Source organism: Styela clava, chromosome 1 (assembly GCF_964204865.1).
Source record: "Styela clava chromosome 1, kaStyClav1.hap1.2, whole genome shotgun sequence".
NCBI lineage: Eukaryota > Metazoa > Chordata > Ascidiacea > Stolidobranchia > Styelidae > Styela > Styela clava.
In genome coordinates, this window is record NC_135250.1 from 5,783,279 (window position 1) to 5,798,189 (window position 14,911).

The following is a 14,911-nucleotide window of genomic DNA, read 5'->3' on the forward strand; positions in this document are numbered from 1 at the left end:
CAATTTGCATAGAAGTACGATAATTTTCAACAAAAATGAGATGGATTTCCAATTAATTCGGATATCGGTTATTCTTTTTATCAATATAAAATTTGTGGGCCCATTCACTGAAAAGTTGACCATTCTTATTATCCAGCATGTTTGTGTGTGAATATCCATCGTCAATGTTTTTTCTGTTCAATATTCGGGCTTATGTTGTGATTTTGGGCAAACCTGCTCTTCTGCTCTTTTAATAAAAGCTCAAAGATCCACACTATGTTCATTAGATTTGAAATTCTTCAATTCGATAAATATGTTCCTTTTCCACTGTTTTTTTTATCTATGCACTTCTAACTTCTTGCTTTAATTAAGCACTGTTCCATTCAGCAAATGCAATATATTCTAGCTTCAAAAATATGTCTGGGTATATTTGAATTTAATGTGTATATTTTAATATATCAAGTAAATATGTTATCTTTTATAATCTCAGTTTTTTGGCCTAGTATGAGATGAACAATGACATTCTTCTTAATATTGCAAAGTATGAGGGACGGCTGCCTATTAACCTTGTTTCAACAAATACACTGGAGTGTTATGATTCATTCAAGAATTTCATGAAAACAACCAAAGATGACATTCTTCAAAACATTGAAAGCCTGCACCTGCCATCTACAAGATTTGATGAAAAATTGCAACCTCTCTTGGTTTCCATCTTGAAACTGACTAGATTGAAAACTTTGGTTTATAAAGGTAGAAAACAGGACCAAAATGGAAATATTATTAAAGGGGATATTGCAAATCTTCCAACAAATATGCAAAAGCTGATATGTTTAACTTATCTGGATCTGAGCTTTAATGACATTAACATTTTTCCAGCTTGGATTTTAAACTTGAAAAATTTACAAAGATTACAGATGAGTTTTTGTGCCTTAAAAGAGATTCCTGCTGAAATCAGTGTCTTGTCGATGTTGAAAGAAATTCACATGAAAAAAAATCAATTGTCAACATTACCAGAAGGTTTTTCTTTACTTCAAAACCTGAATGTATTGAATTTGTCAAATAATAAATTTACGGAAATTCCTTTCGCGTTATTCGAATTACAAAACTTGTCAACCTTGGATTTGTCGGAAAATTTGATTGGTGGCTGTGTCGCTTCTTCTAAACGTTGGAGAAATTTGAAAAGTTTGAAACTGAGAAACAATGAAATAGGTAAGTTGGATGGAAAGTTTGTCATGTCTGTATTCATTTTTATAGCTTGCTTTGACCAGTTAGGCAGTTATTTGCTGAGCATTATATTTTTAGACACAAAGTGACTTTATGGACCTTTTTTAAATTGTTAGTCTCCGTTATTTCCTCAATATTTAACATATCATCTAATTTCAGTTACGGTTGATGCTGACTTTGTTAATTCAACTTCGTTGAATTGTCTTGATCTCCGCTTCAATAAAATAAGAATCGTTTCGTCTCTGTTGATTGAAAAAGATTTCATACTTTTGGACGGAAATCCCATCGGATATAATTCCCCGAAAAAAGAAGACAGAGTGAGTAATATTAGTGTCGGAATCAATAGAATAACATGTATATTAGATTCTAAAAAATTGGGAAATATAAAAAATTATATATTTTTTCCATCTGTTCCAATACATGATTATGCATATTCTATCGAGTTAAATTTATAGAATATCCAGTATACACGCAGTATAGATACGGTACATTTACACGATTTTTTGTTTTACTTCGGGTTTCTCAAACAGAGCCTTGGGGGAGGGGGTTCAGAAGAGTTCTCTTGTGGGTCACCAATCTAATTACCAGTACCATTTGCCAGTTCAACTTAAAATAGTTTTCATCTTAACTCTCTTTGTGACATTTAGTGACACAGTTTTTGGCATTTCCTAAATTGTTTAATTTTCAACTGTAATGCACCTATTATTTTACTTCTTCTGTTCGTTGGCTTTTTCATTGTTAAATATTGCGGATAAATTAACTGATGTTAATACTTCAAAATCGAAACTCTTTTCATTGAATATTAGGGAATGACCACGAGACCCTTTGGAAGCGGTTTGCAATAAATAATGGAAGTTTAAGAACCACTGATTTAGACTTTATTATGAAAAGTTTATTCTGAATTTATCTCCTATTCAAAAAAAAAGGAATTAAATTTAGATCACTTTTGGAATTTCAAACCAATTCTAACCTTTAGGTGATTTCAGGATCTGCTGGATTTCTACAAAGTCCCTGCATTTGCAATGGAAAATGATACTTGTTGTATGAAAGTCGAAGTAGAAACGGGAGCTCAATTTCAACTCCCGTGTGGAATCGATATTGTTGTGCCAAAGAATGCTTGTGCAGTTAATCTTACCTTGTATTCTCAGGTAAATTTGCTCTTTGTTCACTTCTATCAAATTAGAAGGTTCATTTGTATTTTAAGTTTGATTCAACAATTTTAGCTTGTTCCTGATGCTGATGTTGACTTCAGACTGGAGGACATGGATGAATTGCTAAGTGGGGTATTAGAACTCACTCCGGACGGATTGACTTTTGATAATGTGAGTTATTCAACTTTTTCGTTCACTTTAAAAAAAAAATTTGGGTTTCCTTGGAACATTGCTTTTTAACGTGAAAATTTTACTGATGACCTGTCTTACCTATGATAGGATAGGATTTTTATGGTGTCCCGGGAAAAAAGGAGAGCAGATAAGATAGGGTGATCATATGGCATACCACAGCCTCTTGTTTGGTTAGCATTCCATGTTGGGTATAGAATTATTTTGCCTGGTATTATTTGTATCGGATGATTCCACAGTATTTGAACCGACAGGCTAGTTACTATATTATCATGTTTCCAATTAGCTAGATCTTCCAGATGCGTTGGAATCATTTAGTCCTTTGTATCGCTAGTTGTAAGTTTCTAACATTATGACAATTTGATCTAGAACTCCTCAAGTCTCCATTCATTACCCTCAGCTTCAATATTAGTTTCAGTGATTTGAAATTTTTAAGTTCGAAGTAATAATATTATTTTAGCCAATCAAACTATCGATACCCTATTCATTTGAAAGACATGACCAACAAACAAGGGAGATTGTGATCAGGGTGATGTCAGCAGATGGCTCTACTGAAGATTTAGAGTAAGTTTCATAATATGATCTTGAACCTTATGTCATAGAAGATGTTTCCTTAACCATTGACCCCAGAAAAAAATTTTACTGACTTATCGTTTTTCAAAATAGTTGGGATTAAAATTTAGAATTTCTAATAGTGATAATTCAGGTCGTAATTTTCCTTGAACTCCACAAAAATAAAATTCAGTGAAGCAGTCCTAACAGTATATTAAAAAAAGCTTGCATTTTTTTTTTTTATTAATGAAATTCGATTTTCTGGGAGTCTGTAATCGAATTTATCATTAACCTGGAGTTGGGAGTGTAAATTTTGTTGACCTGAGCCCTGTAGGAACCGACTGACTCAATTATTTATCTCGCAGAACTCAGTTTCAAGTCAAAGCTGGAAACATATTCCACAAAAAAAAATTGTTATGAAGTGGAAGAAGTTGTGAAATAATGTACTTGCTTGACTTTTATCTGAAATTATTCAAATACAATTTTGTTTTACAGAACTCAAACAATAAAAGAAAACAATGGAGAACGAGACATAAACATTGCTGAAGCATATGCCTCACATTTCTGCTTGTTTGGTGTTGTAGCTAGAGTAATGGAAGCTAGTACAATTTTACAAGAGGTAATATTTGATTGCAAAAGCACGTTTGTACATATGGCAAACTAAGCTGAGGTTTGAAATCACCTTGGCCCAAGCTCTGAGGCAACAGTATATTCAAAATTGATTGTTTGCTATCTCTGACATCAGAGCAGAGTTTGCCTCCAGCATCAGCTTCATAGCCATTATTGTTTATGATATGACCACAATCATGAGACATCAACCCAAAAGGAGTTCTATTAAAGACCATGATGTGATCTGAATTTTAAAATTAAACCTTCAACTTTTGGCAATATTGTATTCCATTCCACTCTTGGGTGTCACCGTGTGTATGACCCTGTCTTGTACTATATCCAATAGGTTTGGATGTTCTGCTAAACATGTTAAGCTAAATAAGAATGTATGATTTTACAATATTTTATCTTTATGCCTAAAAATCTATATCAATCCATTCATATTCCTTCAATGCTCTTGAGGACATGGTGGTCTTGCAGTGAAAGCGCTGGACTTGTGTTGGCATTGTCAGTTACACATCACAGGTTCAAATTAAATGCCCATCATCTCATCTGGGGTGTAATAAATTGGATAGGTGATACTAAACCAGAAAGAATCAGGTCCTTCCGCTTCAGCTTTTTACCTACCGTTAGATATCAATGGCTGCCTGTACATGGCTTATTTCATAGCATCGGAAGACGGGAAGAATCATTGTATTAACTTTTTTTTCTGTTCTATATGTTTTATTTGCTATTTGAATATTATTTTTTTATATTATTCAAACTTTTCAGGACAGTCAACATCTTCTTTTTTCTCCCGCTTTTCCAAGAACAAAATTAAAATTTGAAGAAGGATCTGTGAACAATGGTACCAAAGTTACTATGAAGGTTGGGTTAATGCTTATGAACTTTTTAAAAGTTTTTTGACGTCAATAAGTTGAGATTAAAAGGAATGCCTGAATGAAACTTGATACAGAGGTATTATCTCATTAATATGGACTATTGATAAGGTGCTCCTAAAGTATGTGTACCAAGATGGCGCACAACCTGATCATAGTATGTGTACCAGATTGAGATTGTGCGTCATCTTGGTACACATACTTTCGGAGCGCCGTTGATAATGCTGTGTTCCAATCAAAAATTTCCTTTCCTTCAAAATTAAGTTTAAGAAGTTTTTACACTATGGCATTAGTTATTAATTATTCTCAGCTGATTTGGAAAGCAGCTTTCGGCTATGCAGGGGTGCGAATATGGATCAAAAGCTGCGAGTATGATGCACCTGCTTGCCTACTCTACCTTGCACAATTGAAACGAAAATAAACAATAACATTGTAATATTTTTCAGGTTATCAACATGGATTCGACAATTGTTGAAGAAATCTCACAAAGTCAAACTGCAACTGCAAGTTGTATTTTATCTGTTCAAGTGTTTCCACCCGAAACTGTTTTCAAAAAACCTGTGATTGTACGGCTCGCATTGCCGGATAAACTGGTGAGTTGCCGTTACATTTTCATACCATATATATTGCAAGCACTAGGTGCACACTTGCCATTACATCGCTGATTATTCTGCGCTATCACAAATATTGTGATTTACAATTATATGCAAGAATTATTTGGAATTTCCGAAGCCGCAGGGTGGTTCACATAACTGCTGGTCAGTTATATCTATATTTACCATCAAGTCCATGCATCTGAAACAAATAACTGGTTAACTATCCACATATCTTACATGGACTGGTAACTTGACAACCGGCCATGGTTTACCATTATGACATGCCTCCCTCTCTGGTTATATTAGAAAACTCCTAGTCCTATCCTCTAATTTATAATAACTCAAATTGCATTAGAATTTTGACTGCAGTGAATAATTGTCAAGTTTATTCATTTGCAAATGAAATTTATCATTAAAAAATGAAAAAAATTTAAATTTTACTTTTCAGCTTGGAAAGGAATTCGATCATAATACATTGAAGTTAATGAAATGTGCTCATGATTCCATCGAGTGGCAAGATGTAACTCATGCGACCCCACTCAATATTTCTGCCGTTGATGTTTCATTCCGAGTACACTCATTCTCCAAGTAAGAGAAATTAAATTGATAGGTCAGCAATTCCAAAACACAACAGTATTTGAACTGAATTTTTGGTTATGTTATTGAAGTTTGGCATTTTAGTACCGGTGTGGATAGTTTTACTTGTGCTAAAAACTTTTTTTGAGAAACACAATGCAAATTTTATTCTAGTGTGCAGTACATTGATCATTCTTTGAGGACTCAATAAGTATACATCTCTCACGTAGCGCGTCCAGGAAATTCGCCACATAGGAAAATTCGCCTCTTGAAAAATTGCTGCAAGGGCATTTTATTGTAAAACAAGTATTTGTGATAAAAAAGTTAAGTTTATAGGGTTATGGTATGCTCTTAAATAACGAATCTTTTCAAAAAAAAAGGTATCAGTAATTCAAAAACTGAACTGTTTTTATCACAAATACGTATTTTACAGCAAAATACTCTTGCGGCGAGATTTCCTACAGTGAAATTTCCTACTGTGAATTTTCTTAGAACCTTTCATTTTCCATTTCATGCAATATTATATATTCTAAGTGATCAAAGAGTCTGGCTGCACAAAAAAACACTGTATCATTTCGCAGATTTTTCCACACACACATAATTCAACTACCTCAGCTCATTAATATAATTTTTTTTTAGGTTTGTCCTTGTCACAGAAATTTTCTGTGGAGTTGTTCGTTATATTTACAGACGTCTCAGGACCCATAAAGTGCAGTTTCTTGCTATGCAGGTTTGTCATTATAGTTCATTCAAATTTGAAATTAAAACAATTGTTTTTTCTTTATGTAACTTGTACCACCTCTTTTTTCCATTGAATCGAGTAAATGGTTCAAACACTCAGTAGATGCTTTCACAAGGGGCTCTGTTCGGACTTTTTTGCTGACGAAGTCGGGCGATATACGTTCTAATTTTATCAAGCAGAAGAATTGTGAAAAATTCTCTCTTCTTTCAAGATCATGTTCCACCCATTTTAACAATGCTGTCCACTTGGTTTTCTCAGATGAAAATGTTGTTTTCAACTCATTCATATAAAACATTAGATCGTTAACGCTTATTTTATCAAAAGCTTCAGTGAGAATGATTTTTTCAAAATTGGCCAGAACATACTTTTCCGCATACTTTTTCACATCATCCTCGTCATAAAACTTGGCCAAAGTAACAATTTGAAGACAGTTTTCAGTTGAAAATTTTGTTTTGCATGTACATAAAGCAATCTTGTGTCAACACATTTAGTTGCATCAGGTTTGAGGCATGGAGTATTGCTTCCACATTTTCTTGTGTCAACATGCTGGAATCACCGGTATACATGAAGTCAATGCACACTTCCATTATTAATGGTTCCACCTTTTCCATCTGTACAAATCCTTCCAGATTTTCTTTCATTTGGTGTGATAACATACCACGAAAGTATGTAGAAGCAGCTGAAATGATATTGCGATGTACAGGAAAGCTTTTGTTTGCTACTTTTATTGAGAAGTCACAAGCAAATCCTGATTTTCTCATTTCATTGATTGTCGATAGTATTCCTTTTTTGTACGCAACCATTGAGGGAATATCTTTGTCCATTTTAAAATAATTTGACTTTCGATAGTTAACGAGCAGATCAAATTCACAACTTATTTTAAATATTTGATATTCCTCTGAAATACCAATCAATTTAGTACTAATGTACTTAATTTTACCAAGATGCACCAAAAGTAACAATAACAATTGCAAATGATGGGTGTTGGACAAGCCTTAAGTATACATAGAAACTTTTATGATTTGGACCCCTTTCAAAACTCCACACTTTTCGCCCCTTGATTTTATATAAAAAATATATATAGGTTTGCTTTCAACACATTTCCATCAGTTATTGTAGTACCACAGTTAAACAAAAAAAGAAATTCATTACGGTAAAAAAATTAAACAAGTCTCAGGTAATATGTTTTTTGAATAATGTAGTCATTGCGATATGTATTTATTAAACTTTTTTGATTGCCAAATCTAAGACTTAATAATTATTCTACACATTTCCTATTTAATTCCTCACATTCTTACATTTTCCTGTATTGTGTATTAGCAAATTAAACATGATATCTAAGTAAACAGACCCCATAAAAATGTATGATAAACTGATTTATATAAACTTAATACAAAATCAGTTCAACACAGCACAGATATACTGACTAAGAGAGAGCCTAGAAGGCAGAACTAAACTGCTTTATATGTCTGTAGATTTGCCTAAGCATGAATGCGTCACACCTACACAGTCCTACAAAACAGCCTATAAAAAAACACTAACTACTTCCTCTTCATGATACATAGTCACAACCCATGACAGGAAGGCACTGGCACTGCGTCCTGTGTAATTTTAAAACAATTTTTTTTTTTTTTTTTTTTTTCAAAAATATTTATCAAAGCAAGGTCACTAAAGCTCACTCATAAATTGAGGAGAATGAACACCGAGCAAAGCTAGGGAACACTACAATTCCTAAGAGCTACTGACACTATAAAGAGTTGCACTGTAGAATTTCATGTGAGTGAATATCGATTTAGGCAAGACCTGAAACAGTTTGCGTCAATTCGGTCGGGAAAAGCGTTGCCGCTTTTTTTGACGCATTTTAACCAGCAAAAACAAAGCCACAGTGTTTGTGATGAAAGAGATAAACAGTGTGGACTGTTTATCTTGTTCATTTCAGTGATCCTTTTGACATCCAATCAATTTGGCTAATAGTTGATTATTTTAATTCTGATATTTTAATTGTGTTTTTTGTTTTTTTACTCAATAATAAATTAACTTTTACTTATTTTTTTCCTAATCCTATTTTTTAAAAACTTATGTTTTCTCAAGATAATTCAAAAAAAGTTACTTAATAAAGATTACCTCAATAATATTCCCCAATAAAGGGCCCTTTTTGTTATCCCGCTGTTCAAGTTTGCGATCCTTGTTATATTATCATTTGGTTCTGTGTTTCTTGATACGACCCGGAGAAGTGAAGCCAAAGCTAGTTATCGATCAGCAATATCCAAGGTTCTAAAATCTAATTGAATTAAAAAGGTCTTGACTCTAGGTTCAAAAAGTGCATTTATTTTGGATGTGTATGCTTATGGTATTCGTACCAACCAACATTGCCAACTAGAGGTTTTTTTCCACTGGCCACTCATTCCACTAGATGGCTGGGGTATTCCCCAGTATAAAATAGATTTGCCTTGAAAACGACTCACCCAGAAATTGTTTAACAGAAACATTCATTGCCAACCCAAGTACTTGCACAATGTGTGCTTGAAAAGAAAGTTCCTGAACGAGTAAAGCAACTGACGGAATCTGGTTATTCTGGTGAAGATTCAGTAACTCCAGTGCAAGAAATAATGGAGGGTGCTGTATTTAAAATGAAGGTATATAATATTTGTCTTATTTTTTAAATTTATTTGCCAACAACGCATAATAAATTAAAGACTTCATCATAAAACACCTGCCGTATTTAAGTTTTTTTTAGAGATATTTTCTAGTTTGTAACCATGCATTGTAATATTCAGGTAATTGGCGATGTCAAACTGCAAACATTTAAAGAAAAAGTTGCTCAACATGTTCAAGAAAAACTTGTAGTATGCAGATTCTTTTCGCAATATCCTCCTGATAAAAAGGGATTTTCTAGGTAGGCGTTCTTTACTTTATATGTATCCATCTCAGTAATAAATATCATAGTAGAAAGCAATCGTCAATTTATACCTTGAATTAAGTCGCATTTTTTTCAAAATGGGTCTTTTACTTCCCAATACCTTGGTTGAATAGCTTGATTTATGTGCGCCCCTTGTGTTAAAGGGGGGTTCATGCAACCGTTGGTCGAATACAACTTCCTCCACTATCGAGTCCATGCAACTAAAATAAATAACTGGTTAATTGTTCCCGTAACATAAGATAGTTTGGTAACTGACGAGAGGCTGTGGTTCACAATATGATTAAGCCACTTTACTTGATATCTTTTCACCCGGATTAAATATACATAATCTGACTCACGTCTAAAACCAAGTTGATGCCATTCTTATTGAGAATAGTTATGTGTGCACTAAGGATTGCTGATTATTTTCTCTCGAATATTATTTAGTACAATTTGACATTTATTAGGTTATACGATGGTGAGCACTTCGCATAGATTGTGCTATTCACTTGTCTTCAATTTGTCTTCAGATTTTTCATTGAATCAAGAGAAGAAAATAAAAAATTTCACACTGGATTTGTTTCCTTTTATAAAGTAGACAACGAAGAAGAAAAAGGTGAATAGGGTACTTTAATGGGATATTCCGTACTTTGCTCCAAACAAGGTTCTAGACAGAAAGATGTTGTTATGTAAGGATTTTGGAAGGACTGGGATTTTTGATCAAGTACAGTTTTGATGCAGAAAGCTGTACTCCCCAAGTACGAGGTGTGGCTAAAATGAAACGGGACTGACGTCACAGATTGCGCAACACAATTAACCATCGGTAATCAACACTTTTGCAGTGTGGCGTAATATGTGTTCTTTGTTTAACAGCTGTTTTGACACAATATCGCAATTATTTTTGCTTTTCAGGATCCATAAGTGAATGTGATAAATTTCTTGTTGAAAAAAAATGCTGTGCGAGGTCTGATTGAGTTTTTGGCGATAAGGGGTTCAATTGCAGAATGACGATTGAGCAAAGAATTAACATTAAATTTTGTGTCAAACTTGGAAAAATGCATGTCAACTCGGCATGCATTCAATCGTTGAGCTTTCTGCTCCTCAGTCAACTCAAGAGCCTTTGGCATCATTTTGGCACACACCTTTCGCATTCCAAAGTGTCAACCAAAATGGTGCGGACCGTTTCTTTGTCCATCCCAATTAAGTTGGCAATGACGCGAATTGTTAAGCGACGGTCACTGCGAACCAACTGCCAAACCTTTTCGATGTTGGTATCAGTAGAGGAAATGCAAGGCCTCCCTGACCTCGGATCATCCTCCACATCCTCCCTGCCTTCCACAAATCACTTGTGCCATTCAAAAACTCTTGTTCTGGACATGGAAGAATCTCCATAAACATCACGCAACATCTGCAAAGTCTCAGTCGCCGTTTTTCCAAGTTTGACACAAAATTTAATGTTAATTCTTTGCTCAGTCGTCATTCTTTAATTGAACCCCCTATCGCCAAAAAACTCAATCAGACCTCGCACAGCTTTTTTTTCAACAAGAAATTTATCACATTCACTTATGGATCCTGAAAAGCAAAAATAATTGCGATATTGTGTCAAAACAGTTGTTAAACAAAGAACACATATTACGCCACACTGCAAAAGTGTTGATTACCGATGGTTAATTGTGTTGCGCAATCTGTGACGTCTGTCCCGTTTCTTTTTAGCCGCACCTCGAATGTGTACCAGGTTAGGGTTAGGCCATGATTTGATTCCGATTTTCTATATTTTAGTTCTATTACGAGTCGGGGACTGTCTTTGTTAAGCCAAGTGAATATACCTGCCCATAGGTTTCAGCCCCTTTACACAACTTGATGTAAAATAGACTAACAAAATTAGTCCTCAATATTGGTACACATAATTCTGGAGCGCCTCTTTTTCATCAATTTTTATTTAATGTTGCAGTTACTAAAATAGCTGCTAGAGAAGACCTACCATCATTTTCGCCTCCTGAAATTACGAAGCAGAAACGAAAAGCAGAATCTGGGGATAATAATTCGGTGATTAATAACACAAGTAATAATAAAGAAGAGATCATTGAAATTAACTCGGATGATGAGTTTGATGATGACAATCATTTAGGAGATATCCCTATTGTATTGCAAGTAAGAATGATTATTGGGGTTTTATTGTTATGTTCATACATATGGAAATTACATTCTACAATTAGTAATAGTTAAGACAGCATTGGCTTACCTACCTACCAGGAGGTGGGTACTGGTCTCAATGGTATGAGAATGCAGCCCTGGCTAAGAATGCTGAAAAGTTTGGTTAAAAATTCATGGCCAATAGAGACGAACCACAGTGAAAATGACAGCAAAAAGTCCTTTGCTTCAAATGAGACACTATAGATACTGTAATTTGCTAATGTAATATTAATTTGATTTTAATATTGCGTTATTTTAATGTAACATTATTTTTACATTATAAATTGAAATAATGTACTGATTTTGATTTTCACATATGAGAACTATATTGTTTTTTTAGCAATTTTAGAGTGTTAAATTAGTTTGAATCAGAATTTTGGGCTTCCAGGAAAATTGCAAATGTCCAAGCTATTTTCTGCTTTTGCAAAGCTTACAGCCTTACTATTGTACAAGGCAATGCTCAAACTCATGACCTAACGACTTTACCTTGAAAGTATATTTTTCCAGGGTGATGGATTGGATCCAACTATCAATCAAAGTAGACAGATGGACTTGGACTATGGAGGATTAGGTACATGCATATTGTCATTTGAAATAGTAAAAATAACTGTGTTGATGATTTCACTATTTTTCATTTCCATCGTGTTTAGGCTTTTCAATAAATTTAGGGTGACTTGAAGGGGAAGCATATTTAACCAATAATAACTCAATATTTTATCGCGATACATCAATTTATATTTTTAAGGAACTGGAATGTTCAGGGAAGACAATTTACGATATCTTTCAAATCATATTGGAAAAGAATGGAGAGAAATAGGAACCTTCCTCGACTTAAATTCTGCGCAACTTGACCGGTATGCAAGTATAGAATTTGTTGTCTTCGATTTGTAAGCCAGTTCCAATCAGTGAAAGATTCATAACTTGCTGTGCGTTTTCTTCTTTCCTGTTATTTATTTGTAATTTGTTCTCTTTAAAATCGTCTTTTTTCGTGTTTTAGAATTGAAATGAACAATCCTGGAAATTTATCAGAACAAATTTTTCGAATGCTGAAATCTTGGTCTGACCTGCACAAAGCAGATGAAGATTGTATTGAAAGGTTGTGTTATTTGCTTTGTTTTATATAAAAGAAGAATGAGATAAAACTTCAGGGCTTTTATTTCAAATTCATTCATAAATTGTCTTTCTCTTTCACAAAGTATTTGGGCTCATATAAATTTTTGAATGGAGTAATTTTCAACTGTTTCGAATTTTTGCTATGTAGGTTAGATTGGATTAAAATTTCATCAGTATCCTGTGGATAGATGGGACCTAAAGACATCTCTAAGATTTTCAAATTTCCAGTTTTGGGTAATGGTCCCCAGTCCTCGAGGTATGAGTAAGTCTGGCTGGCAGCAAATTTTGAAATTTTAGTCGAGGCACTGCACTTCTGAGTCACAAGTAGCATAAATCACATTGAGATTAAACCAACGTTATTTTGAAAATCAAACTAGGTTGTATCTTTTTGTCTTTATATCAGTATCAACTGACTTATTGCTGCACGAGCTAGTCAACTTTCTTCCAATACAACATTGTGTATGGTGTCGTATCGTACATACCGAAATTTTATTCTCTATTTTTAAAGGCTCTACCAAAATTTTCGCTTGTGTGACTCGTGTCTTTAAAAACTGTATCTCAAGTCTCCTAAACACTGCAAAATGCTGCCTCCTATGAGGTTACAAGTCCAGGTCTAGTAAGAAAATAGCTTGGGATTTGAAAATGCAAACATGAGCAAGCTAACAGTGCTGTAACAATCATAGTATTTTGTGTAATTTCAGAATTACAATATTTTTGGTTTTAGGTTCACAACAGGTTTATCAGAAGCTGGTAGGAATGATCTTGCATTGAAAGTCAAATCTTTATATGAAGAAGGAACAAAGGAATTCCATAACTCTGTCAAAAGTATGAGGATCGGATAATGGAAAATAAAAAAAGGTCCTAGAACAATCCCCTTGTGATGTACCGTCATTGTATTGAAAAATTTTGAATTTCTGCCATTTCATTCACCTCTGTTTCATAAGGTCTTCTATTTATATGCCTTTGAAAACGTGGATTACCCAATTCTTAATCAAAACACAATGATGCATGGCACTGCCCTACTTTGTCAATCTCCCTTTTTCTCAGTCAACCAAAACTGCCATTTTGATATCAGTTGTTTTCTGCACTATGCATTTTTTACTTTTTTAACCGTTTTAGCAGTTTTTGCATTGTTGCTATGTGTGTCTGCTAGTTTTCTAATTAATAAAATCGTTTGATAGTTGAAATTGAGAATTGTGGATTCTATACAGTGTAATCAATTCTTCAGTACAGAGAACTTTTCTTGTTGAAAAATGGGAGATAAATACATGCAAATTACGGTATATTGATGTCTACCTTTTTGATATACTGTATTTTCCAGCTAATAAGCCAATTCCCTGGACCCAATTTTTTGGCGTGGTTTCTGGTGCCGACTTATTATCCGGCTTTGGACCAGAAAATAACTGAAAAGGGGCACATTAACGTGCTTTACTGGTTAGTTTTCATGAATTGCGTTCATGAACTGTGGATCTGGAATATTTCTCTGATGTGATTATTATTACTTATCGATTTTAATCGGTAAGTATGTTGATAGGTATTTGTCTGTATGTTTGTTTGTCTGTTAGATGCACGCGATATCTCACGAAAGCGAGATTGAATCTGCTCCAGATTTTGCATGTGCATTCATCTTATCTCGGACCAGAAGCCTATTGATTTTGGGCGAATTATGTCGTATAATTAGCGAGTTATCAATCAATTATTGATATAGTGATCTAGATTTTTGTAAAGCGAGAGAATTTTGAGACCCGCCGAGTGTGTGTGTGCGATGCGCAGTGCGCAAGTTACAAGAGCGGATGAATCAAAACTGCAGTTTCTGTTTTGGGGGATCCCCTAACTATCGATCGATAAGTCTTCGGTTTCCAACCGATATTCTCGTATTTGATGTTGCCGCATTTGCTTTTCATATAAACTTGGCAAAGAGCACTTTGGGGCATAACTGAGATTAAACAAAAATAAACCATGCACCGGAGCATTAACTGGCAAATGAAGAGAAACTAGCTGCTCATTAGCTAGAAATATGATGAGATGGTGGTACCTATAACTAATTGGAGTCAGCAGAACATTGACCAACAGTTTTAGCATGCTGCAAAATAATGTCTGAAGTATCATAACTAGTATGGTCCTCTGGTTTATAGTGGGACCTCGGAACTATCCCAATTAATCTGTCTGTTCCTATGGTAGTGTTAAGATCTGTTGAATGAGAACCGAAA

The 14,911-nt window shown here is 34.3% G+C and overlaps 1 protein-coding gene across 2 annotated transcripts; it reads left to right on the forward strand.

The window, feature by feature from the left end:
• Positions 1–345: 345 nt before the first annotated feature.
• LOC120344956 (p53-induced death domain-containing protein 1-like) lies at positions 346–13,982 on the forward strand. 2 transcript variants are annotated; one of them, XM_039414307.2, is made up of 18 exons: positions 346–1,188; positions 1,363–1,520; positions 2,190–2,351; positions 2,427–2,525; positions 3,004–3,107; positions 3,591–3,714; positions 4,476–4,571; positions 5,029–5,175; positions 5,627–5,766; positions 6,394–6,484; positions 8,980–9,132; positions 9,274–9,392; positions 9,926–10,011; positions 11,347–11,546; positions 12,096–12,159; positions 12,334–12,442; positions 12,586–12,684; positions 13,426–13,982. In XM_039414307.2, exons 1-18 carry the CDS (start codon positions 489–491, stop codon positions 13,541–13,543), a joined length of 2,769 nt encoding a protein of 922 aa, XP_039270241.2. In that variant the 5' UTR covers positions 346–488; the 3' UTR covers positions 13,544–13,982. The 2 variants fall into 2 exon arrangements, with proteins under 2 accessions (XP_039270241.2, XP_039270248.2); XM_039414314.2 differs by lacking the exon at positions 346–1,188 and having other exon boundaries at positions 1,388–1,520; positions 2,180–2,351.
• The last annotated feature ends 929 nt before the right edge of the window (positions 13,983–14,911 follow it).